Below are 26,891 nucleotides of genomic sequence, written 5' to 3' on the forward strand. Positions count from 1 at the left end.
GGGCAACGCTCAGATCCGCGGTTAAGCAGCGGCTGGACCGGACGGGGGCTGCTAAGCCAAGCCAAGCTGGATCGGATAGGTCAGCTTCACTTCGAAGGGGAGGGAGGGAAGACGGCCTCCTCCTCCTTCGTCCTCTTTTTCTCCTCCTCCTCTCTCCCTCCTCTCCCTCCTCCCTCCTCCTCCGTCTCCTTCTTTCTCCTTTTCCTCCTCCTCCTCTCCTTCCTCTTCCTCCTCTCCCTCTTCCACTTCCTTCCTTCCTTCCTCCCTCCCTCCCTCCCTCCTCCTTCTCTCCCTGCTCTTCCTCCTCCTCCTGCGTCCTCCTCCTCCTCCTCCTGCTCCTCCTCCTCCTCCTCCCTGATTTCGGAGCCACTGGGTACGGTAGTCGGTGGGCAGGAAAGGGGCATGTCGGGCGGGCAGGAGATCGCAAGGAGGCGCCAGTTACTTGCGCTTCTTTCGGCCAGATCCGAGTGGCGCGCGTTTTTACGCGCGGGGGGCGCTTCTGGAGCGCGCCGTGGCTTTGTGGAGAAGCCCGTTTCCTCCTTTTCGCCCGACGGGCGGCTGAGCAACGGACCGGACCGCACTCAGGACGGTAGATGGCGGGGTGGCTGTTCAGGTTTTTCAAACCTGTTGGATCGAACGCCGCAGCAGCTTCTGCATTCGGGCGATGCTCTAAATCGGTTGAGGTTTATATATATATATATATGGTGGATTACTGTTTTGTTTTCATGGGCGCGTTTCTGGGCCCCACCTCTGGCACGACTCAGCGTGTTTCGCAAGCAGGTGGATGAAATAAGATCATTAAGAGCCAAGGTGGCGCAGTGGTTAAATGCAGCACTGCAGGCTACTGCTAGATCAGCAGGTCAGCGGTTCAAATCTCACCGGCTCAGGGTTGACTCAGCCTTCCATCCTTCCGAGGTGGGTAAAATGAGGACCCAGATTGTTGGGGGCAATATGCTGACTCTCTGTAAACCGCTTAGAGAGACCTGAAAGGCCTATAAAGCGGTATATAAGTCTACTGCTATTGCTATTGAAGGTGTTGCGTCAATCCACTTGAGGTCCCACCCACGCCAAAGTGTCGCGGAGGGTGGGTTGAGGAAGTTCAGCCTCTGAAGTGCTGCTGGAGACGCTCCTGGGAATCTAGATACAGATGCAGATTAACAGAGTTGGAAGGGACCTTGTAGGTCATCTAGTCCAACCCCTCCCCCCAAGCAGACCCTTCACCATTTTTGAAAGGTGACAGCCCAGTCTCTTCTTGAAAGCCTCCAGAGATGGAAGCTCCTACAACTTCTGAATGCAAGCTGTTCCCACTGGCGGATTAAGGCTCACTGGTGCCCTAACTCACTTGCCCCTGTCTCGAATGGTATGATTGTTGCGTTTTAACTATGTATTGTTTCTGTGTTGTTATTAACTGTCTGTATCCCCCTTCCCTTGAGTTGTGAGCCGCCCTGAGTCCCTTCAGGGAAAAGGGCGGCATACAAATGAAATAAAACTCAAACTCAAACTCAAACTTAACTGTTCACCAAGGCTGCATTACTATTACTCATCGTTCCTATCACCCATCTCCTCCCACTTATGACTGCAGGACTGTAACTTTGTTGCTTGTATCCTTACGATATATTGATTCCTGATTGCTTATGACTATCATTAAGTGTTGTACCTTATGATTCCTGACAAATGGATCTTGTCTTTTTATGTATACTAAGAGCCTATGCACCAGAGACAAATTTCTTGTATGTCCAATCACACTTGGCCAATAAAGAATTTATTCTATTCTATTCTATTCTATTCTATTCTATTCTATTCTATTCCATTCCATTCCATTCCATTCCATTGTTCTTGATGAATGTATTTTATTCTCCTTATGTACATTGAGAGCATAAGCACCAAAGACAAATTCCATGTGTGTCCAATCACACTTGGCCAATAAAGAATTCTATTCTATTCTATTCTATTCTGTTCTGTTCTGTTCTGTTCTGTTCTGTTCTATTCTATTCTAAGCACTGGGAAATCTTGGTGCCCCCCTCTTTTGTACATACTGTACAAATCTTAATTGTTGTTTTTTTTTCTTTCTCAACTTTGGGCCTGGTTTGATTAATGGTTAATACACCACTGGCTGTTCCATTGGTTGATTGTTCTCTCATTGTCAGAAAATTTCTCCTTATTTCCAGGTTGAATCTTTCCTTGTTCAGTTTCCATCTATTATTCCGTCTGGCCTTCGGGGACTTTGGGAAATAGCTTGACCCCCTCTTCAGCTTTAGGAAGCCTCTTAAGAGTATGAGAGTGATGTTTTCATTAAAGTTATCTATTGTTGCATCTTGGTTTCGACACATCCTTGAGATAAATCTGGCTGTGGTGGGGCATTCTTAATCCAATGCCCTGAATTGTTGGAGTCCCTCCATACCATTAATATGAATTTGGCATGGATAGTAAGACTGGTATCCTAGCTTATTCTTCCTCTATATTGTTGTTGTTGTTTTGTTATCATTATTAATCATCACACAATCAACCAGGTGTTCAGCATGGGTTTGGCATTTTTGTCTACCTATTGAGTCCTTACCTGGGATGGGCAGATCAGGATTTGATAGTGTTTTTTTTTTACTAGAATGTGCAGAAATGAATAGATTGACACTGTCTATCAAAGAGAAAGAACCAACTGATTATTATACAATTCGGGAATCATTTTACCAATGGTTAGAGAATAGACGTAAGAATTAATAGTAGAAGAAGTTGTGTAAAATATAGAAAATGTATTAATAGTTAACATAATTAATAGAGTTAAGTAAATCATGATGAGGATTGTTATAGTATCAGACATTTAAGGCATTGAGAATTAAGCTGAGAATAGATTAACGAATGAATATGATTGTAAATTTTAATTGTTGGCACAAAATATTTGTACCCAGGTGACCCATGGTTTAATGGAAAATCTCCAGACTCTGTCACATCCATTATTCAGACTTTTTTGTCTGTCTTGTCAACAATTGTTAAGTCTGGAGCATTATGTGGCAGATGCCCATCTATTTGAATTCTAAAGTCCCAGAGCAATTGAACTTCTTCATTTCCAATGATTTCCCCCTGTTTTTATGGTCTCACCAGTTCTTGCTTATAGGCAAATGATATTTCTTGCACCATTGTTGCTCCTTTTCATGCCACTGCTTGTAGTCAGTTGTTGTGGTTGTTATTATTATTGGTTGCACAGTCAGCCAGATGTTTATAGACTGGATTTGGCATTTTTAGCTAGCTATCCAGTCAGGACCTTGGACAGGCAAAAGTTGTTGTTTTGAAGGTATCGTTAGCAATAACAGTTAGCAATAGCAGTTAGACTTATATACCACTTCATAGGGCTTTCAGCCCTCTCTAATCAGTTTACAGAGTCAGCATATTGCCCCCAACAACAATCTGGGTCCTCATTTTACCCACCTCAGAAGGATGGAAGGCTGAGTCAACCCTGAGCCGGTGAGATTTGAACAGCCGAACTGCAGAACTGCAGTCAGCTGAAATAGCCTGCAGTGCTGCATTTAACCACTGCGCCACCTCGGCCACCTCATTGCAGATTGTAAGCTGTTCGCAGTAAAGTTGTTTTTCTATGCTTCCTGTATTTGCTCTCTTATGAAAGTAAGGCTCTCCTGCTATCAATTGGTTTGACTCTTGACAGAAGCTGCATTGAAGACATCAATTAGATTCCTATCTATCATTATATATTTGTAGGCTATTGGGGAGTAAATTGGATGGCTATATAAATTTTCTTAATAAATAAGCAATGTGGTTTACGTCTGTGGAAGAAGCTGTCAGTCATGCTATCACCAAACCCTAAACTGAATCTAAACACAATTTGCAAATTGCAAAGATTCTGTTTGTGCAGCGAGTAAACCAAGCTGATCTTCAGAGCTGACTTTTCGTAATGTTTCTTATCCTCACAAATGGTTCCTTAACCTCAAGTTCAATCAGACAAAGACACAATCGCATTCAGAATAGAATACAATAAGGAATAGAAGAGAAGAGAAGAAGAGAAAAGAAGAGAAGAAGAGGAGAGAAGAGAAAAGAAGAGAAGAGAAGAAGGGTAGAATAGAATAGAAGAAGAGAAAAGAAGAATAGAGAAGAGAAAAGAAAGAATAGAAGAATAGAATAGAATATAAAATAAGGAATAGAATAGAATATAAAATAAGGAATAGAATAGAATAGAATTCTTTATTGGCCAAGTGTGGTTGGACACACAAGGAATTTGTCTTTGGTGCAGATGCTCTCTGGGTACATAAAGAAAAATTAGATACATTCATCAAAAATCATAAGATACAACACTTAGTGATAGTCATAGGTTATTAATAAGCAATCAAATCGTACTAGGAAACAAATAAAACATTATAAATGTTAAAGATACAAGCAACATGGTTATAGTCATAAGTGGGAAGAGATAGATCATAGGAAGGATGAGAAGAATAATAGTAATACAGTCTTAATAGATATTTTGACAGTGTTGTGGGAATTAGTTGTAAAGCAGAGTGATGGCATTTGGGAAAAAACTGTCCTTATGTCTAATTGTTCTGGTGTTGCAGAGCGTCATTTTGAGGGTAGAAGTTGAAACAATTTATGTCCAGGATGTGAGGGGTCTGTAGATATTTTCACAGAAGTTCCTCTGTCTGATTGTTGTTTGTTTATTGTTTATTAATGCTTATAGGCCGCCCTTTTCCCTGAGGGGACTCAGGGCGGCTTACATAAAATGAGGGGGGGGGGGTATACAGACAATAGACACAAACAATACATAGAAGTAAAATAGTAAGCAACATTCATTCATCATTCGGGTGGGGACAGTTATCTTTGTCCCCAGGCCTGACGGGCTAGCCAGGTCTTAAGGGCTGTGCGGAAGGTCTGGATGGTGGTGAGGGTACGAATCTCCACGGGGAGATCGTTCCAAAGGGTCGGAGCTACTACTGAAAAGGCTCTCCTCCGTGTAGTTGCCAGTCGGCACTGACTGGCAGATGGAACTCGGAGGAGGCCTAATCTATGTGATCTAATTGGTCGCAGGGAGGTAATTGGCAGGAGGCTGATATTGTGGGAGGCTCAGACCCAAATGCCTTTTCATGCCATAGATGGACGGCTCTCTTTTTACTCTTCTCCCAAAGATCTGAGAGTCAAGCATTCCCAAAATAACTGCAGTTCCATCTTGGGAAAATGTAACCACTAGGCCCCTATCTGCTACTCTAGAGGAAGGCAAACACCAGAAATGAAGGATAAAAGCAGTGGTGGGATTTAGCCAGTTCGCACCACTCCGGGAGAACCGGTTGTTAACTTTCTGAGCAGTTTGGTGAACTGGTTGTTGGAAGAAATCATTAGGGCAGAGAACTGGTTATTAAATTATTTGAATCCCACCACTGGATAAAAAGATACTGTGAAGTGCATTCCTTCTAAGACTCCTGATGCAAAACTTTAACTACTGAAGACTGGGAAATTAATAACGGGGATCATATGTTTTATATTTTGTAAGACTCTCTATTTTATTATCCCCTCTGTTTTCCTTCCTTTCTATAGTCCCCAGCCTTGCTGACAGATGGCCTAAAGGATTTCCCTACTTGTAAAGCTCAGCATGGATGCTCAGCCTGTGGTCCTGAGTGTGGGCTCTTCTCCTTACACCACTCAGAGTGATTTTCCAGTCCCGCTGAAAAAGTTTTATCAGGGTGAACCTTTGGCTCTGGGGGTGAGTATGGAGAGGAGTGGAATGATAGCTTCTCTTGTTTGGAGGATCCCAATGGTCTCCTATTCTGTTGCAATAGGAGCACAATGATTCTTTGTTTAAATACTGTACGTATGAAAATTCTTGGACCATTTGTTATTCTGACCGGCTAATGTAACATCTAAAAACTATATAACCCCCTCCCCCTTAAGGGAAGGTAAATCTTGAGGCCGGTAGCATGAAGCCCAGAAAAACAAAATCAAGACAAAAATCCCTTCTCTTCGTATTTATCTTCCTTTTTAAATAATGCTTAGACTTACATACTTATAAGGCAGTGCTTTACAGCCTTATCTAAGTGGTTTACAGAGTCAGCCATTTGCCCCCAACAATCTGGGTCCTCATTTTACTGACCTAGGAAGGATGGAAGGCTGAGTCCACCTTGAGCCGGTCAGAACTGAACTCCTGGAGTGAATAGTGAGCTAGTTTGGAGTACCTCATTGTAACCACTGCACCACCATGGCTTATTCATATACATATACATATACATGAAAGGTGGCTCAGTTGGTAAGACGCTGAGCTTGTCAATCAGAAGGTCAGCAGTTCGGTGGTTCAAATCCCTAGCGCTGCGTAACAGAGTGAGCTCCCGTTACTTGTCCCAGCTTCTGCCAACCTAGCAGTTCAAAAGCACATAAAAATGCAAGTAGAAAATAAATAGAAACCATCTTTGGTGGGAAGATAACCGCGTTCTGTGCGTCTTCACCGTTTAGTCATGCTGGCCACATGACCACGGAGATGTCTTTGGACAGTGCTGGCTCTTTGGCTTTGAAATGGAGATGAGCACTGCCCCCTAGAGTTGGGAACAACTAGGACATATGTGCAAAGGAAACCTTTACCTTTATTTATACCAATATCTATGCATATGAAAAAAGGTTGAACATGAGAATCCCTGATGAGTCCCAACAAAGATGAAACTGATTGTTAGTGCCTCCTACTGGCCAGTAGCTAAGATGACATGAAAAATATGTTGTCCAAAGGTTATTGAACAATACTGTAGTGACCAGTTGCCAGTGCCGAGAGATGCTGGAAGTTGTAGTTCAGCAACAATATCATTGAGCGTGGGAAGGTTGTAGCAGCCGCAGATGAATTGCATGTAGATATTCTATTTTAAAATATGGTATTACTTTACTAACATTCAAAGTTTTTGGGGGAAGGGAGGGGGGAAAGGATACATAGGTTTTGGCATGCATCTCGTTTCCCTCCTGTTCTGTTGCTCTGGTTTGTGGCCTGTGAGTGAAGGCGCTGTTTTTTTCCCCACTTTGCAGATCACACAGATATTCATAGGAATCATACAAATTATCTTTGGGATGCTGATCAACATAATTAATGAGAATGAGATTTTCTACCTTGTTGTATGGATGCCCTATTGGAGTGGAATCTTGGTAATTTTACACTTGGGGTGTCAAACTCAGTTTCATTGAGGGCTGTGGGTGGTGGTGGTGGTGACTGAGTGGGTGTGGCCTACTGGGTGGGTGTGGCCTGATGCCACTCACTGGGCGTGCCTGAGGGCCAGACAAGGAAGAATAGATGGAAACTGAACAAGAAGAGATTCAACCTGGAAATAAGGAGAAATTTTCTGACAGTGAGGACAATCAATCAGTGGAATAGCTTGCTTTCAGAAGTTGTGGGAGCTTCATCATTTGAGACTTTCAAGAAGAGACAGGACTGCCATCTGTCAAAAATGGTGTAGGGTCTCCTGCTTTGGGGGGGGTTGGCTAGATGACCTACAAGGTCCCTCCCAATTCTATTAAACTATTAAATCTGTTAGTGCTGGGTTGCACAACAAATCAATGACTGTACCTCCTGGCTGTGACACCTTAAAGCAGCTGCATCTTCAACTAGAATAGGGAATGGTGGTTGGGTTTCAACACAAAAGAGGAGTCCTACGGGATTGGGCGGCATATAAATGTTATTAAATTCAAATTCAAAATTCACAAAAGATGACCAGAGAACAGCAGGCAGTGACAATAGGTAGAAGTTTAAGGTGGAGGAGAGATGATGGGTCTACACTCTAAATCCAGTTCTCTGGGGATAGAGATATAGGGGTTCACTTCCTTTTCTTTTTCTTCCAGTACATCATCTCCGGATCCTTAGCTGTGGTAGCTGCTCGGAATCCCAGGATGCCTCTGGTAACTAATCTATTGGAGCAAAAGTAACAGTCATGGCTTAATCCAGGGGTGTCCAAACTCAGGAACTTTAAGACTTGTGGACTTCAACTCCCAGAATTCCCCAGCTGGCTATGGAATTCTGGGAATTGAAGTCCACAAGTCTTAAAGTTCCCGAGTTTGGACACCCCCTGGATTAATCAGAAACCCTCCACCTATGAGATCCTAGCAATGAAAGACTGAGAAAGCCTCTCCTCTGAAGCCCATGGAGAGCTACAATCCATTGGGTTACCAATCAGGAGCTTTGGTGGATTTCTGAAAATCCTGGACCACATCACGATGGTTGTGATTTCTTGTTTAAGAGTCTCTCCCCCCCCCCCAAATTCCTTTTTGGGAAGCTGAGGGCCTTTTGCGAATCTCTTTTTGCTTGATTTTGGCAAAGAGGTTTTGTGTCTCCATCTCTGGTTATGAAATAGTCTGGTTAGTTGAGGCACATGTGGAAGTTGCCTCTGTTGAAGTTGTCTCAGTTCTTTCTCTCTTGTCTCTCTTGAAGTTGACTCTCTTTCTCTCTTGTCTCTCTTGAAGTTGACCCTCTTCTTTCTTGTCTGTCTTGATGTTGACCCTCTTCTCTATTGTCTGTCTTGAAGTTGACTCTCTTCTTTCTCTCTTGTCTCTCTTGAAGTTGACCCTCTTCTCTCTTGTCTGTCTTGAAGTTGACCCTCTTCTCTATTGTCTGTCTTGAAGTTGACTCTCTTCTTTCTCTCTTGTCTCTCTTGAAGTTGTCCCTCTTCTCTCTTGTCTGTCTTGAAGTTGACCCTCTTCTCTCTTGTCTGTCTTGAAGTTGACCCTCTTCTCTCTTGTCTGTCTTGAAGTTGACCCTCTTCTCTCTTGTCTGTCTTGAAGTTGACTCTCTTCTTTCTCTCTTGTCTCTCTTGAAGTTGACTCTCTTCTCTCTTGTCTGTCTTGAAGTTGACTCTCTTCTTTCTCTCTTGTCTCTCTTGAAGTTGACTCTATTCTTTCATGGTGGCTAATCTGCCACGCAAAAGAGTCCCCATCCAACCTGTGCTACTCAAGAGGAGCAAGAAGGCTCAACGTTTCTGGCTTAAGCAAATCCAACACTGACACTCTCCTGTTCTCATCATTGTCTGAGATATCTCAGTTGCATCATAGCCAGCCTGTGTGTGTGTGTGTGCACGCGTGTGTGCACATTTGTGTGCGTCTTTGTCTGTATGCTTATTACTTTATTTTGTCTCCCCTAGGTACAAAGCATGGTGGCCATGAATGTGTTAAGTACTGTAGCAGCTGGATTGGGCCTGGCATCCCTGTTCGTCAGCTTCAGCGTACTCTTTCCATTCGATTTGTCTTGGTATTGCCACAACCTTGAAATAGAAATTCAGGAAAAGTGTAATCCAATCCGGGTACGCCCTTTTATATAATAAGTATGTGACCGTCCCAAATTCATCCAGATGAAGTTGATTTCAACAGGGGAGAGAAGGGAAAAGAAGTTAAAAGTGACCTCTAAGGGGGCATGTATCTCTTTGGAGGAGGTTCTAAAAATACTCCAAAATTCCCAAATAGAGTTTTAACCACAGAAAACTTTTATTAACTTTGGGATTTCTAAAATCAGGGTATTTTTCTTTTGCCAAGTCTTTCCAAAGGGATATATACCAGGGCTGTCCACAGGGATGGCCATGGTTTCAAGGTGGCAGCTCTAACAGTACAGTCAAAGCTTTGCTAGATATTTATGTGTGGCACAGAAAAAAGAACCTGGCCCAAAATAGTCTGATTGGACGGTACCTGTACATTGGGATGTACACTTGCTTGGGCTACTTCCCATGTTATCTCATTGCTTGGAATGCTAAGATGCCTCTGATAATTAAAGCATTGGAGAAAAAAAATTGTAGGTCATGGATGTAGCATCCCAAATGTTGGCCCATTGCCCACAATGTCTATGGGGCTGCCAGAAAGAAGAGGGGGTCAACCTACTACTGCAATGCGCTCTACATGGGGCAGCCCTTGAAGAGTATTCGGAGACTTCAACTCGTCCAGAACGCAGCCGTACGAGCGATTGTGGGTGCACCTCGGTACACCCACGTTAAACCTATCATCCGCGAGCTGCACTGGTTACCGATCAGTCTCCGGATACGCTTCAAGGTGCTAGTCGTACCTTATAAAGCCCTTCATGGTATTGCACCTGGGTACTTGAGAGACCGCCTGCTGCCAATTACCTCCCACAGACCCATTAGATCTCACAGGGTTGGCCTCCTCCGGGTGCCATCTACCAGCCAATGCCACCTGGCTATTACCCGGGGGAGGGCCTTCTTGGTGGCAGCTCCGGCCCTCTGGAATGAACTCTTCGTAGGGATTCGGACCCTCACCTCTCTCCAGGCCTTCCGAAAAGCCGTCAAAACCTGGCTTTGCCGGCAGGCCTGGGGGTGATGAGTTCCCTCCCCTCTCGACATGTATGGTTGTGCGACTGTTGTCTACTTTTATTATTTGTATTTTGTCTTTTATGTTCCCCCCTTTTTTCCCCCTTGAATTGTTCGCCGCCCTGAGTCCTCCCGGAGAAGGGCGGCATACAAATAATACAATACAATACAATACAATACAACCTATTTTCCAAAGCGCCAGAAAGGCAGGAGAAGAAACAATGGATGGAGAGAAGCAACCTAGAACTAAGGAGGAATTTCCTGATAGTTAGAACAATCAATCAGTGGAACAGCTTGCCTCCAGAGGTTGTGGGTGTTCCCTTCAATCCTTCAATCCCCTTATAACCTAGGCAATAGATCTTCCCTGTCACACCCAGGTCACCTTCCTTACTCTAGAATTGGAGATAAATATGCCTGTCTGGATATATAAAAGTGGAGATGTTTCTTTTCTCTTTCATTGGTAGAATATTGGCAGAGGAATACTGATTGTTCTTACTCTGTTCACCGCCCTGGAGTTCTGTATCACCATTTCAGTTGCGTCTTTTGGATGTAAGATGCTTTGCCGAGATACCTTCCCTGAAAAAGTAAGATTTCCAAAGGCAGATGGATAGTCAAGGGAAATGGATTGAGAAAGGGAAATGGATTGAGAAACATGGATTTCTGATATTTGGTTGAAGGAATAGTTGGATTGGAAGGCATTATGTTGGATGTTCTTGCCTGCTCTCCTCAGGCTAGTTTTCGTATACAATGGTACCTTGGTACTTGACGTTAATTGGTTTCAGGCGGTACGATAGATACTAAAAAGGACGAATCCTAAACAAACCATGTGACTTATCACCCTTTGTTTTGAATGGGAAGAACTTTCTGTCTGTCCCTTTTTATATGTCAGTGACTTTCCCAGCATGGCTGACTTCCTGTCCGCCCTCTGTGGTTGTCCCCCTCCTTTTGCAGTGACCTTCCCAGCATGGCCAACCTCCTGTCCGTCCTCTGTGGTTGTCCTCCTCCTTTTGCAGTGACCTTCCCAGCATGGCCAACTTCCTGTCCGCCCTCTGTGGTTGTCCCCCTCCTTTTGCAGTGAACTTCCCAGCATGGCCAACTTCCTGTCCATCCTCTGTGGTTGTCCCCCTCCTTTTGCAGTGACCTTCCCAGCATGGCCAACTTCCTGTCCGCCCTCTGTGGTTGTCCCCCTCCTTTTGCAGTGAACTTCCCAGCATGGCCAACTTCCTGTCCATCCTCTGTGGTTGTCCCCCTCCTTTTGCAGTGACCTTCCCAGCATGGCCAACTTCCTGTCCGCCCTCTGTGGTTGTCCCCCTCCTTTTGCAGTGAACTTCCCAGCATGGCCAACTTCCTGTCTGTCCTCTGTGGTTTCCCCCCACCTTTTGCAGTGACCTTCCCAGCATGGCCAACCTCCTGTCCACCCTCTGTGGTTGTCCCCCTCCTTTTGCAGCGGGCTTCCCAGCAAGCATCTCACTAACATGCTTTCTAGCTCTGTTCTCCTTTGCAGGGCAAAAGAAGACTTGGGAGGCAGAGAATAGAAGGGGGCGGGGCCAGCCAGAGGTGGTATTTACTGAATAGTTTCTCTGAACTATTCAAAATTTCCACTATCGGTTGGCCAGAACTGCTCAGAACCAGCTGAATACTACCTCTGTGTAAAGTCTTACTAGAAGCAGATAGAATCAGTCCAAAGGCTGTTGGAAAGCTGAGGAGTTCTGTTTTGAGCTGTGGAATGAGAATGTATGCACACAGACACACGTAAAATGGTGCTAAAGCTTTTGTTATTTGTTTTCTTTAGATTGTGGTCGTTTATCAGAATGTGTCTCCTGCCAGGGCTGAACAATGTCCTCCCCTCGACTGTAAACAGGAAGGAATTCAGTCCTGACTTGCTTTTCTTTCATAGCAGCCATTCTGGAGTGCATTCACCTCCTGCATCTTGAAGCCTTACACTTTTTTTAAAGGTCGTTTTTGATCAGGGGAACATAAAGGCTTTTAATGGACGAAGGAGGGGCAAAGGATCATCTGTAAAAGATCTTGTCAATGTTCATTGTTGCTGGTTAAAATATCATTTAATGAGCGGGTCGGCTGAGCCGTGGTGGCGCAGTGTTTAGAGTGCAGTACTTCAGGCTACTTCTGCCGGCTGCCGGCTGCCTTCAATTTGGCAGTTTGAATCTCACCAATGGTGAATCACTTCTGAAATTGTTGCCAAGAAAATATCATAGACTTGTCCAGCCAATCCAAACTATCAAAACTGACTCAAAGACCCCACCGAAACAAAACAAAACAAAAATAGTTAGGATTCTGGTTGACTTGGTAAGTTGATTTGGGGTTGATGCCGTTGTTCCTAAATTGTAGGTGGCAGCCGCAATGGTATAAGACAGTGATGGCAAGCCTTTTTCTTATGGCATGCCAAAATTGGGTGTGTGCCCACACCAATTTAATCCTCCTCGCCCACCTGCGCATGTGCACGTGACCTCCCCAGGCTCCGGAGGCTTTCTTGGAATTTGGGGAAGGTGAAAACGGCCTTCCCTGGGCCCCGGAGGCCCTCCGGAAACCGGAAATGAATCATTTCTGAATTTCCTGTTGGCCCGTTGGGGCTATTTCTCACCCTCCTCAGCCTCTGGAGGATTTCCTGAAGCCTGCGTTGGGAGAAAAGGGGCCTTTCTCGGCCCTCCAGGAGGCCAAAAATCAGCACATGCCTGCCAACAAATATGACTCTGTGTGCCACCTGTGGCATATGTGACAGAGGTTCGCCATCACGGGTTTAGGAGGAACAGTCACTATTGAGAGAACGGTTAACTAAAAGAGGACCAAGTCCAGGAAAGGAGTAAATGTTTTGGATGAGACCGTCCCCCCCCCCTCTAGTTTGATGAAGACAAAGGGAGAGAAGGGGAAAACATTCAGTCTTGTTAGATTGTCACTAAGGCTTTACAATAAGAGTACTGACCTACGTGACATTGAATTCCCAGCCTGATCTTCCTAAGATGTGCCTGATCTCATTGCCTGAAGGAACCTTGGCAAATTTAAGAGCCTTGGATGGGGAATTCTGGGAGCTGAAGTCCACGAATCTTAAAATGGCCAAGATTGGACACCTCTGGCATAAAGAATTGAATAATCGATGTGTGTATGGAGACCCTGGAAGTTTCAACACTGGAAGTTTTTAAGAAGATGTTGGATAATCATTTGTCTGAAGTGGTGTAGGGCTTCCTGCCTAAGCAGGGGGCTGGACTAGAAGACCTCCAAGGTCCCTTCCAACTCTGTCGTTCTATTCTATTCATATTGGTGTGGATACCCACATCACATTTTCCACGCTTTGGGATATTACATGTGCGCCCATCTCCCATGAAGGAAACCAACTTCATAGAGTGTTAGGCTCGTCACTCCCCTTAAAAGCATCACACGAGCACACACGCACAAACACAGACACACACATACTTTATATATGCACAGGCTGATGTATTCACACATATAACAATTGTGTGTTTCTTTCCTGCACTCCACAATGGAGACACCACCTATGCGAATGCAATCATTTATTGCTAAATCTACGGTCACTGGCAGCTCCAGAAAACTTTTTTCTTGTTTGAAGAGGGTAGCAGAGGGATTTGAGAAAGATGGCAGATGCTGTTCAACTTGTCCCAGCTGGCATGGAGAAGCAGATGGCCTGCATTGGAAGCGGTTTCACCTGATGAAAAGAGACAACAGCAAAATAAGTAAGGGGCCATGGATCTAGTAATTATTTACATATCTATCATCATTATAGAGCCGAGGTGGCGCAGTGGTTAGAGTGCAGTACTGCAGCCACTTCAGCTGACTGCTAGCTGCAGTTCGGCGGTTCAAATCTCACCGGCTCAAGGTTGACTCAGCCTTCCATCCTTCCGAGGTAGGTGAAATGAGGACCCAGACTGTGGGGGTGATATGCTGACTCTGTAAATCGCTTAGAGAGGGCTGAAAGCCCTATGAAGCGGTATATAAGTCTAACTGCTATTGCTATTTCTTTTAATGACCCCATAATCCCTTTGCGAGGTGGAGTCTGGGCAACTTAATGAAACTAGCAGTGTTTTAATGGCCAGATTCCCTTCCTGTTGCCATAGCGGAGATTTGTTCAGCAGATCTATTCTCAGTGTGCCCAGAGAGAGAGAAATAACTGCCTCTACCTAGGATAGAACTCGCAGCCTCCTGATTGTAAGGCGACAGCACCACCTTTAGGCCACTGCATCACTCCAATTATTCACATATCTATCCTACTAGCAAATAAAAGAGAAAGTCTGGCACTTACTTATTTAAACAAGCAATCACTTTTTGCCGTGGGAACTCCGATAACTGTCGTATCCACTTGAAACACCCAGCGACCTTGTTCACCGACATTGGTTGTCTCTTTAATATTGAGAATTCCAGGAGTTCGGGAACCAGGGATGTTGTAGTAATTTGTTTGGTCCCCACTGTCAAAGCCAGCCTGGGGAAGAGGTAGAAAAGGGGAAAGAATGACATCTTTTCTAATTAACACCCTAACAAACTTTCTCATTGAATTCCATGTCTGGGTATCGACCATAGAATGTTATTTTAAATGTTATTGTTAATCTTAATTGGGTTTGTTTTTTGGATACTCTATCTAATTTTTTTAAACTTTTGTAATATGTGTTGTTTTTTAATGTTGTACGCCGCCCTGAATCCTTGGGAGAAGGGCGGCATATAAATCCAATAAACAAACAATAAACAATGCAGCTTCTAAACGGGCAGAACTATTTTGCGCTGTGTTAACAGGAGCATAGAATCTCTCTGCCACGATGTAAAAAAGATGTGGAGACACTAGAAAGAGTGCAGAGAAGAGCGACAAAGATAATTAGGGGACCGGAGGCTAAAACATTTGAAGAACGGTTGCAGGAACTGGGTATGTCTAGTTTGATGAAAAGAAGGACTAGGGGAGACATGATAGCAGTGTTCCAAAATCTCAGGGGTTGCCACAAAGAATAGAGGGTCAAACTATTCTCCAAAGCACCTGAAGGCAGGACAAGAAGCAACGGGTGGAAGGAAGCTATTCAAGAAGAGAAACTAGAACTAAGGAGAAATTTCCTGACAGTTAGAACAATTAATCAGTGGAACAACTTGCCTCCAGAAGTTGTGGATGCTCCAACACTGGAAGTGTTTAAGAAGAGATTGTCTCTTCTTTTTGTCTGAAGTGGTGTAGGGTTTCCTGCCTAAGCAGGGGGTTGGACTAGAAGACCTCCAGGGTCCCTTCCAACTCTGTTATTCTATTACTCTACCCTGATTTGGTTTTGGAATTGAAGGTCACTTTTTGCAACGGTCCATTTTGATTAAAGGAGGTTGCATTAACTGGGCAAACATCATCCTGCATTTCTTGTTGCACCTTCAAGCTATCCCAAAGCTACCTGAGCGGGGAGTCCTCCAAATCCTGTGTGGATACCTCCACCGTTTCCCGTTCCAGTGGTCCACTGTATATCAGCATAGTTCAGCATGATGAAGGATATTTCTCCATCCGTGGCCAAGATAGCTTGGAAAGTGTTGACCTGCAACAAAAAGGGGGGAAATGGTATCCTTTCTTACCAAAGCTGTTTCTAAAGGAAAGTCATCTTGGAGTTGAATTCAAGTCTTAGTGATTTAGAATAGAACAGAATAACAGAGTTATTCTGAGACTTAACTCTACTAGACTTTCTAGGTCTCCAAACTTGGCTATAACTTTTTTTTGCAGGATGATAGAGGTGCCATCTAGTGACAACTTTGAACACTACATGTTGAAGATTATTTAGATCAGGAGACCCCCCAACCTCTGGGCCATGACTTGCTACCAATCCTGGGCCCATTTGGAATCATATGCGTGCCCACTGTTCATGCAAATAGAGCTGTGCATGCTTGCACCTACCTCTCACACAAACTGACAGCCTGGGTTCGAGACCCGAGAACTGTGCAACGGGTGTGAGCTCCCATTTCTTGCCCCAGCTCCCATTCCTTGCCCCATATGCCTGCTCACTGTTCATGCAAATAGAGCTGTGCGTGCTTGTGCATGCGCCTACCTCTCACACAAACGGACAGCCTGGGTTCGAGACCCGAGAACTGTGCAACGGGTGTGAGCTCCCATTCCTGCCCCAGACTGGGGCAGGTCTGACAGTATTGAGAGAGAAGGACAGTCTTAAAGTCATCCAGAGAGCCTCTACGGCTGAAGATGAACTTAAATCCGGGTCTTGGTGCTCCTTGTCCTACCCACCTAGCAGTTGGAAAGCATGCAAATGTGAGTAGATAAATAGGTACCACTTTGGTGGGAAAGTAACAGCGTCCGGGGCACCTTTGGCATATAGCCAAGCTGGCCATATGACCATGCTGGCTCCTTCAGCTAAGAAATGGAGATGGGCACCATGCCCTAGAGTGGGACACACCTGGACAGAGAAACCTTTACCTTTCATAATTTTAAACTTAAATAAAATAAGAAAGAATTGAAGGGTTAAAGGACTCAAACTATGAGTGTGGTATAAGAAAAACAAAGAAGTTTATTCTGCTCATTTTACTTTCATTCCCTGGGTCCCATATACGTTTTTTGGTAGAAAAACCTACATGCCTATGAACTGGACATTCTTCCAGCCAGGTGTATATTTTCTTAGGTTTTTTTTCCCCATTAGATTTATATACTTCCCTCCTTAAATTTATATCCTGCCTGTCTCCTTATCCTATATATGCTATAGTACTATAATCAGTGCTGGGATTCAAATAATTTAACAACCGGTTCTCTGCCCTAATGACCAGCTGGGTAGGCGTGGCTCAGTGGTCATGTGACCCGGTGGGCGTGGCCAACTCAACATCACTCAGATCGATGGGCGCTTTGCCTTAGCTGTGACAATGTAATAAGGGTTAAATGGAAAGGCAGTTTCTGTAAGCAGGGCAATAAAAATGAGGCTAGAAACAATGCCAGAATCTTTCCTTTCTGCCTTCCTTACAGGATTAGCCCATCACTGATTATAATATACTATATATTCAGTGTCTGTAACGTAAGTGTCAAGTTTGCCATCTTCGGCTTGGCACATCTCTGGCATCCTCCCATCAAAGGCTATGGGGGGGAAGAAATAGATAATAAACCTGTATTAGTACACGGAACATATTATCATTTATGGTGGACCTGTGAGGAGGCTAAATTTTTTTGGAAAAGGATCAAAAATTGGGTGGAGGCAATAACAGTGGTTAAAATAGTATGGAAACCTGAAGTTTTTTTATTAGGAATAATGTCTGCGAAATACAAAAAAGAAATTCAGTATTTAATACTACATATAATTACGGCGGCAAGGATTACCTTTGCCCAGAAATGGAAAAACAAATTAACTCCAAGCGAAGATGAAATAATAAGAAAGGTTATAGACTGTGCTGAAATGGACAAACTAACTAAAGAAATCCAGGGAAAAGAAGAATCAGAATTCTACCAGATATGGGATAAATGGTATAGGTGGATGGAGGAAAGAAACAAGAATCAACGAAGGAATATAACAAAACTCAAAAAATAATAGTTATGAGTAAAATAAGAGGGTTAAGAATGGTGAAATCCAAATGAAACAATAGAAGGGGAAATAATATAAGGTGAGCGGTATCAATTGATAATTGCTATTAGAAAGAACAGGAAGCTCCTGTTCGTATTGTATTGTGTAAATGTGGTGTACGTCTAAGTTTTGTACATGTTTGTTAATAAAAATAAGATAAAAAAACAAAAAAAACCTGTATTAGTATGTGCTGAGAAATAGAGAGGAGGGAGCTTGCCTAAGAACAATGAAGCTCCGAACCAGTTTGTGCCAGCACTCAAGGCCATGCACCCTGGGAAGGAATGTGGATTATCCCAATGATCTCAGTGCTCTCAAAACACCAAGGAGGAGGGGGGGAGGAGGAGGGTCGGGAGGAGGGGGAAATTTTTGCATCCTTTTAGCGTGGGAGATTTAATTCCAGCCTGACCTTACTGCCGTCAGCGTCTTTTAGTAAAAGAACCTATCACTTCTACCAAATGGAGTCGAGGGCCTTTCTTTCCTAAGGGATCAGACTAGGGCAGGTCTGACAGTATTGAGAGAGAAGGACAGTCTTAAAGTCATCCAGAGAGCCTCTATGGCTGAAGATGGACTTAAATCCGGGTCTTGGTGCTCCTTGTCCAACACTTTCACCTCTACCTCCATGGCTCTTGGACTGAGGGAAGGATTGACCTAAAGTCATCCAGTGAGTTTCTGTGATGGGACGTGTGGGAGGCTATAGTTCAGTACTTTTACCTATACGCCACATTTACTTTCAATAAATAAGCAGCAGTCTTCTGGAAGAGGAGGAAAACTCCAGATTGCCATTACTGTGTGAGACCTACCTTTTTTGAAGCAGATCCAAAGTAGCCTACTTTGTACCAGGTGGCAACAAACATCCACGTGGGTGTGAAAGAAATTTCAGGGTGATACCGACTGAGGTCCACAGCAAACCGACTAAGCAGCACTGGGTCTTCAGACTGTCTCGAGAAGATGCTCCCACTGACTCTATTGTCAACATCAGACCAAAATGGAGCAACAAAGGGTATTCCATCTTGCAGAGGGAAAGCATTAGGAGTGTACTCTGAGATGTACTTTCCAAAAGAGATAACCCCATTGTTGTTGACCTGGAGAAATATAAAGCAAGGTGGTAAGCCATGTTCATTTGACACGCTCAATATTATTATGAAAGTAGGCAACTTTCTGGAATCTTAAAAGATATTAAGCTATAAACTAAGTAATCTGAGTTAACATAGAATGCTTTCTCTCTTTCTTTCTCTTCCATACACACTCTCATCTTATCTATCTATCTATCATCTATCTATCATCTATCTATCTATCTATCTATCATCTATCTATCTATCTATCTATCTATCTATCTATCTATCTATCTATCTATCTATCTATCTACCTACCTACCTACCTACCTACCTACCTACCTACCTACCTACCTACCTATCTATTATCTATCTATCTATCTATCTATCTATCTATCTATCTATCTATCATCTATCTACCTACCTACCTACCTACCTACCTACCTACCTACCTATCTATTATCTATCTATCTATCTATCTATCTATCTATCTATCTATCTATCTATCTATCATCTATCTATCTACCTACCTACCTACCTACCTACCTACCTACCTACCTACCTACCTATCTATTTATCTATCTATCTATCTATTATCTATCTATCTATCTATCTATCTATCTATCATCTATCTATCTATCTATCTATCTATCTATCTATCTATCTATCTATCATCTATCATCATCCATCTATCCACACAACTCTCTCTCTCTCTACACACACGCACCAAAGTTAACTAGATTTTTAGCAAACGAGGACAACAGAGAAATCCTGAAACTAGTATAAGTTAATATCAGAGACGAGGAACCCATGGGCTTCAAGATGCTGTAAAATCGTATTTCCCAACATTGTCACTTTCGGTTGGACCTATTGGGACGTGGAGGCCAACACTGGGAGCCCCATAACTTTCTCACACTGATTTCTACTGTGCTCATGATTGGGTTTCTGAATGGTGATTGTAGCAGAGGTGGTATTCAGCAGGTTCAGACCAGTTCTGGAGAACCGGTAGTGGGCATTTTGAGTAGTTCAGAGAACTGATAAATACCACCTCTGGCTGGCCCTGCCCCCCATCTATTCTCTGCCTCCTGAGTCCCAGCTGATGGGGAGGAAATGGGGATTTTACAGTAACCTTCCCCTGCCACGCTCACAGAACCGGTAGTAAAAAAATTTGAATCCCACCACTGGAGTCTATAGACTGCTCATATCCCATCCATTCATTCTCATAAAGGCATATCGTGTTTCCCCCAAAATAAGACAGGTTCTTATTTTCTTTTGACCCCCGAAATAAAGCGCTTGGTCTTATTGTCAGGGAGGTCTTATTATTTTTGAGGTGCAGGAGACGGTGAGCATGGTCACCTCATGGCTGCTGCTGTGTTGCAATATTTTCAGGGAGGGCTTATTTTCAGGGGAGGGCTTATTTGCAAGGAAGAGCTTATTTTAGCTTATTTTAGCGATTGGGCTTATTATCCAGGGAGGTCTTATTTTCGAGGAAACAGGGTATTAGTGGGAAAGTATTAGTTCGGCCTCTTATCTCCCCAGGAAGCTATTTTAGAAATGAAAGCCATGGGGAGTTTGGTCATTCCCAACTAACTCTGCAAATGCTCCCTCTCTTCCCTCTCCAGAGAGGCCTGCAGGAATTACACATTAAGGCCATATTGAGAGTCAGGGGGTGGGTGGACAAGCCGAGTTGAATAGCCCGTTTCTTAGCTTCTGTAAAGAAATACGAGGTTTACATCTGGCAGGTATTACATACGAAAAGGGAGTTGTATTTCTTGCCGTAGAAGGAGAATGGCTTTTGGATGGAGATCTCTGGAGAATTCCCATCATCAGCTATTGGGTTTTCTGAGTCACCTTGGGTTTTCCCATAAGGATAGAGCAACGATGCTAGAAAAAGGGAGAACATCACTGGTTCACAAAAACAGTTATGTTGAGACCTTGGCATTTCTCCTCCCCTTCCAAACAGCTCTCTGGAACATCGATTTCTACAGATGTTGCTCATTCTAAATTCCCTTCGTGCCTCCACCTGGGTATGGATCCTGTTCTTCAAAACACCATCTTTCCTTTTGGGATTTTCAACCCTTAGCTGATTCTTCTGTTGATGGCCTACAGCAGGGATGGCTAACCTTTTTTGTCATCATGTGCCAAAAGTGCTTGCGTGCGCATGAAACAGTGGCCACCTGCACACATGCAATGTGTGCATGCCCCCACATGCCCCCACCCCGTACACATGCATGTGCAACCCCCTACACTCCTTCTCCCCCCTCCACATATGCGCGCATGATGCCCTGTGCCCCTTTTTGGGCCTACTAGGCCTCTGCGCACCACCTGTGCATGCCATAGATTCACCATCATGGGCCTATAGGGTTTCCTACTTGAGCAGGGGGTTGGACTAGATGACCTCCAAGGTCCCTTCCAACTCTGTCACTCTGTTCAATGGAAACAAAAAGTGTGCTTTTGCGATTCGCCACCCAACACGTTTAAAAAGCAATGTCATTCAGGTGCATTTATATTGTGCAAATGTTTTGGCAGGTTTGAAATTGGTATGTTGTTCTAAAATTTCCTGATCAACCCGATTTCTCATCCACTGCTAACCTGTATTGCACCCAAAGATGGATTCTGTTTATATCTTTTGGGTTCTTATTTCCAATGGATATGACTTTAGTCTACTGGGTAGTATCTAACCACAGATTTCTATTCATGATTGGCTAACTCATGATTGCTCTTGGCAGCAACTGGTGAATTGATAGTTTAATTTGGGGAATGACCAATAGGGGCCAGTAGAAATTTGTTATTAGTATAAGAGCAGTAGGTCTCTAACATTTTGCACAGAACATTCTATGATTTTCAAACATTATTTTTTTTTGCATTTTAAAGATTGATTACCAATATTCAACTGCAATCTCATCTGAGCTCTGCTTACAAAAGCACTGATGGAATTGATGGGAGTTTAGAATTTTGCCAGGTGATCCCATCACAAACCGACTATGATCATAAAGAAGGAGAAATTTCCAGACAGTGAGAACAATTCATCAGTGGAACAACTTGCCTCCAGAAGTTGTGAATGCGACAACACTGGACGTTTTTAAGAAGAGATTAGATAACCATTTGTCTGAAGTGGTGTAGGGTTTCCTGCCTAAGCAGGGGGATGGACTAGAAGAGCCCCAAGGCAGGGGTGGGTTGCTTAAGCTAATTTTTATTTTTTTCCCTTTCAAATTTATTCATAGATATACATTCTTATAATTGCTATTTAACATTTATCTATTCATCATTAATCTCTCTCTCTCTCTCTCTCTCTCTCTCTCTCTCTCCTATCTTCTCAACCTCCCTTCTCTGCCTTCTTCTTTCTTCCTCTCCTTCCTCCTTTCTTCATCCCCTCTCTTTCTCCTCTCCTCCTCCCTTCTCCTCTTTCTTACTCTCTCTCCTACTCTTAATTCCCCACCCTTACTTTCTCTGCTTTACCCTTTCTTCTTTTACGGCAGTGGTGGTAAAAAATATGCCGACAACGGCATCACCGACCAGGAAACCAATTCAGGGACGTGGCCAGCCTGAGTCACTGCTGGTTTGGGCAACCAAGGCCAAAATACCACTATCAGTTCGCCTGAACCAGTGCGAACCGGTAGCAACCCACCTCTGCTCCAAGGTCCCTTCCAACTCTGTTATTCTGTTCTATCCTAAGTTTGTTCTTGCACTCAGATGGGTGCGAGAAGAATTCTCTTGAGACTTTGCCATCCAGTACAGCATCATTGGAAGAAACATCTAGGGCTAGGCATACACAGAGGTGTAAGGCTGCCTTCTCTAACTTGAATGTCCTCTCGGGGTGTAAACTTCCAACTCCTAGGATTCTCCCAACAGCATGGCTGCTGCTGTGAGACTTCTGGCAGGTGTAGTCTGAACACCTGGAGAACATGGTGGGGGCAAGGTTGATCTGGAATGTGGGAGACTATTTTTGGATGATGCTAACGGTGATCCTTGTCCTGGGATCAATGTCTACTCCACCATTTTACTATTTTGCTATTTTGTCTCAACATAGCATTGTCTTTGCCCCAGAAAACACCCCAGTTAGATTGATGGATTCAACTAAAACTTACTCTTTGGGTTTGCAGCCAGACAAGGCAATGCTGATCCTAAAAGGAAAAAGAAAAAAAAAGAAAAAAAATGCAATCAGATCTGGAGTGTTTTTATTCATGTATGTAAATCCAGATACACGCATACATTCCTTATTCAGTCATTTTAATTAAAATGAGAATGAAGATGACTGAAAAACCACTTAGGTTCAAAAGCAGAAGATAGAAACACAGAGTCATTATTCCGGAGGTCTAAAGATCTGTTGTGCAATGTCAAAGGAGGAACTCAGAACACAGAAAGTGGAATAATTTTTAGATGAGCTTGTACATTTTTGACATGTGAGTTCCTCTTGGACATAATCTTCTTAAAAAGGATAGGAATTGTGCTGACGGCAGTACTTTCTATAACACTCCCATAGTCAGAAAGGAGCGCCATCAAGCCCACCCATCCTATATAGAGCTATGCCCTGATCTCTGCTAAAACCTCCTTGTAGTCACCAAACCTCAAGTAGCATCCTTCAGATGGAAACTGACCAAGGAGCGATTCAACCTAGAAATAAGGAGAAATTTTCTGACAGGGAGAACAATCAACCCATGGAACAGAAGTTGCCTTCAGAGGTTGTGGGGGCTTCATCACTGGAGTCTTTCAGGAAGAGATTGAACTGCTATTTGTCAGAATTTGTGTAGGGTCTCCTGCTTGGACTAGAGACCTACAAGGTCCCTTCCATCTCTGTAAACCCAACCCCAACCCCAACCCCAAACCTAAACCTAAACAATTTAAATCTAATGAATGCCTTCAGGTTTCCTTCTCCAAGTGACCTCCGGACATGTTATTATTCCCCAAATGAATAGCCAGCATGGCCAAGAAATGGCTGACAAATTCTCCAAAGCTATCTAGAAAATGCCAGAAGGGCAGAAGGATACTTCAGAGGATTAGGTTGCCTGTCCTTTGCAATAAGAATAATCTACTTCTTTATGAGATCCGTAGGAATGTTAGGCTACACTAAAACTGAACTCAGCAATTGGTGGTCCAGGAAGTTATAAGAATTCAGCTTTTATCTTCACATGCTGGAGGGGGACCAGGTCAATATGTTATGACATCATATAGATCAGTGGTTCCCAACTTTTTTTTGGCCATGTCCCACCTAAGCATCTCTGAAATCCTGATGCCCCATCCCCCCCATGACATATGCTTCTTACTTTGCTCAAAATGGAACTCTACTCATACTCACCTAAAAGGCCATTAACTTAGTTTAAACAAGGTTCAAATTGCGGGGGAAACCTAAAAGGCCATTAACTTAGTTTAAACAAGGTTCAAATTGCCCCCATGAAAAATCAAATTGCCCCCCCCTGTGGGACGTGGACCCCAGATTGGGAACCACTGATACAGATTGTTGAAGCCTTGTATGTTAAGATGGCTATAGCATTTTATTACTTAGGCTGAGTGTTAGCAACCTGATCACCTAGCCATATTTGTTCTTTCCATTCTATTGCGCTTCACTGTATTGAAACTTAAAAACAGTATTAAGTCTTGCATTCACTTATTAAGGTGGCTAGTCCAATTAAAAACACATTCTTATTTTTTTATTAACCATATCATATACAGTTGTCAATTTTTAACTCTTCTTCTTGTAGGTTAAAAGTCACTTAGGATCTCTTGGGTTTAAACTGAGATGCTTTCATTTTAAATATCTAGCTTTGATGAACATAACATACAACGATGAACTGCCTTATACAGTATGAATTGGTAGATAGATGGAAGTTTTAACGTATGTGCAATGCTTTTTGCCTCTGTAAGATAGCATGGTGGACTACTATTACACGCAACTTGTTCTGAAATCTAGCTTCCTTTTCAGGAATTGAAATTAGGCTGGATCTGCCATTTGCGGGAGAAAAAACAACCCCAACTTTTAAGCTCTTCACTTACCTGCTGCTAGTAGTAGGAAAATATAAAGCCTCTCCATTGTGCTCCTTTTTTTGATTGAATGAATGTGTGCAAGGCTGTTGCAGTAACCAGTGATGCCTTCGTTTTCTTGTACGGTAAGAAAAGGCCAACGTGTCTTGTCTCTCTCTCTCTTTCTCTCTCTCTATATATATATGTCTCCCCACACAAAGACCCACATATGTCTCTGCCACACCTAGGTTTACAAAGGCAACAAACGTTGGCCACAAAAGGGACCTTAAACCAAACAAAAATGCTGTGGAACATTTCAACCCATTGTATGAATTTCCCCATCCTTTGTGAGAAGCAGTCAACACCAGGATTGAGGGACAGGCCAGCTTCCTGAGTTGTGTCATGGGAGGAGGAAGAAACGTTCACAGCTATTAAATATTGAAAGACAAATTTGTTCCGGGTATTGTTGGGCCCTGAATGACACAAGAAAGTGCACCTCAGTGGTCAATTTCAAAAAGATTAAGTCAGGGTCAGAGCTGACTTAATCCTTGAATGGAAGGCCACCAGAAAGTCCTAGGACTACAGGTTAAGGGGCGGGGGGGGGGGAGGAAAAATACAGGCTACCTTAGGAAATGTCTCATTCCAAGGCTATTGGTCTGCCCCACTTGCTCTGGTAAAAGGGGCATCCTGTGGACCCCATTGGCCAAGGAAATTAGGGTGGCGGGGTACAGGAGGAGAGCTTTTTCTGGGGTGGCCTCCATCCTTTGAAACAACATGCCAGTCAAGGTGAGATTCACCCTCTCCCCAGCCTTCTGAAAGGGCCTGGAAAAATGGAAGAAGAATAATATACCAACAGAGGGGAATGTTAGAGTGAAAGTGTTAAGAGTGTGCAGAAATGGACAAATTTACAAAAGAAATAAAAGAAAAGGTGGAAACAGAATATTATATGGGATGGAACTAACTCTGAAAAGGCTTCCTCTCTTCCCTCTCCAGAGGGGCATACAGAAATTACACATTAAGGCCATATTGAGAGTCAGGGGGTGGGTGGACAAGCCGAGTTGAGTAGCTTGTTTCTTAGCTTCTGTAAAGAAATACAAGTATTTCTTTACTTGGCAGGTATTACATACGAAAAGGGAGTCGTATTTCTTGCCGTAGAAGGAGAATGGCTTTTGGATGGAGATCTCTGGAGAATTCCCATCATCAGCTGCTGGGTTTTCTGAGTCATCTTGGGTTTTCCCATAAGGATAGAGCAAAGGGAGAACATCACTGGTTCACAAAAGCAGTTATGTTCAGACCTTGGCATTTCTCCTCCCCTTCCAAACAGCTCTATGGAACATCGATTTCTACAGAAGTTGCTCATTCTAAATTCCCTTCCTGCCTCCACCTTTCTCCCCAGCCTTCTGAAAGGGCCTGGAAAATTGGAAGAAGAAGAATATACCAACAGAGGGGAATGTTATAGTGAAAGTGTTAGAGTGTGCGGAGATGGACACATTTACAAAAGAAATAAAAGAAAAGGTGGAAACAGAATATTATATGGTATGGAACAAGTGGTACAAATGGCTAGAGGATAGGTGTAAAGCTTAAGGAAAGACTAAATGAAGAAGGCACAGGAATTAGAAATTAGCAATGGATAGGCAGAGATGAACAAACGTTTATAAATGGAATGACGGATTGTAAATTAAGGAATGTATATAATAGTATCATACGTATAGACAAAGAGAAACTGAAATAAGGGGGAAGAAGTACATTTACAATGGATGGGTGTATACCGAGGTGGAAATGAGGTACAAAAGGAAATTGCAAAATATATTTTTTGTCTTTTTTATTTTTTAAAAAACCTATTTAATAGAAAGGGCCTGGAAACTTGGCTCTGCTGATTGGTTGGTAGCCCCGATGGGGTTGTCCCACTCTGGAGGTGGTTAGTGGACTGTGAAGATTCCCAACTCCATCCCACTTGTGTATTGGTTCCTTATCTAGTTTTCTGATACATTCTTTCACATAAATAAAGCAGTGTGACTAGGTTATCGTGTGATCCAAGATCTTCCAACTACCAAATATAATCCACGTGGAATGATTACTGATCTGCAAAT

The 26,891-nt window shown here is 43.3% G+C and overlaps 2 protein-coding genes across 4 annotated transcripts; one reads left to right on the forward strand and one right to left on the reverse strand.

Moving 5' to 3' along the window:
* Nucleotides 1-12,694, forward strand: LOC116515445 (membrane-spanning 4-domains subfamily A member 15-like). Of its 3 annotated transcripts, none has more exons than XM_032227493.1 (7): nt 1-79; nt 5,527-5,692; nt 6,991-7,107; nt 7,798-7,854; nt 9,090-9,248; nt 10,724-10,843; nt 12,052-12,694. In XM_032227493.1, exons 2-7 carry the CDS (start codon nt 5,582-5,584, stop codon nt 12,136-12,138), a joined length of 651 nt encoding a protein of 216 aa, XP_032083384.1. In that variant the 5' UTR covers nt 1-79; nt 5,527-5,581; the 3' UTR covers nt 12,139-12,694. The 3 variants fall into 3 exon arrangements, with proteins under 3 accessions (XP_032083384.1, XP_032083386.1, XP_032083385.1); XM_032227495.1 differs by lacking the exon at nt 1-79 and adding an exon at nt 302-683; XM_032227494.1 differs by lacking the exon at nt 1-79 and adding an exon at nt 1,320-1,360.
* Nucleotides 12,695-14,255: 1,561 nt separating this feature from the next.
* Nucleotides 14,256-25,562, reverse strand: LOC116515598 (sushi, nidogen and EGF-like domain-containing protein 1). Its single transcript, XM_032227720.1, has 7 exons — nt 25,426-25,562; nt 22,932-22,967; nt 22,570-22,739; nt 20,597-20,727; nt 18,592-18,873; nt 15,644-15,781; nt 14,256-14,709 (listed from the first exon to the last, which is right to left on the reverse strand). The coding sequence occupies exons 1-7, from the start codon at nt 25,560-25,562 to the stop codon at nt 14,533-14,535; spliced, it is 1,071 nt and encodes a 356-aa protein (XP_032083611.1). The 3' UTR covers nt 14,256-14,532.
* Nucleotides 25,563-26,891: the final 1,329 nt, after the last annotated feature.

Source organism: Thamnophis elegans, chromosome 12, assembly GCF_009769535.1.
Source record: "Thamnophis elegans isolate rThaEle1 chromosome 12, rThaEle1.pri, whole genome shotgun sequence".
Taxonomy (NCBI): Eukaryota; Metazoa; Chordata; class Lepidosauria; order Squamata; family Colubridae; genus Thamnophis; species Thamnophis elegans.

Excerpts from the sequence above, each read along its gene's own strand:
- LOC116515445 (XM_032227493.1), top strand. The coding sequence starts at position 5,582 with ATGGATGCTCAGCCTGTGGTCCTGAGTGTGGGCTCTTCTCCTTACACC. Across the intron at positions 9,249-10,723 it reads AAAAGTGTAATCCAATCCGG|AATATTGGCAGAGGAATACT; the intron begins GTACGCCCTTTT and ends TTTCATTGGTAG. Across the intron at positions 10,844-12,051 it reads GAGATACCTTCCCTGAAAAA|ATTGTGGTCGTTTATCAGAA; the intron begins GTAAGATTTCCA and ends TGTTTTCTTTAG.
- LOC116515598 (XM_032227720.1), bottom strand. The coding sequence starts at position 25,562 with ATGGAGGCCACCCCAGAAAAAGCTCTCCTCCTGTACCCCGCCACCCTA. Across the intron at positions 15,782-18,591 it reads TTGGATCTGCTTCAAAAAAG|GTCAACACTTTCCAAGCTAT; the intron begins GTAGGTCTCACA and ends TTTTTGTTGCAG. Across the intron at positions 14,710-15,643 it reads TTGGAGGACTCCCCGCTCAG|GCTGGCTTTGACAGTGGGGA; the intron begins GTAGCTTTGGGA and ends CCTCTTCCCCAG.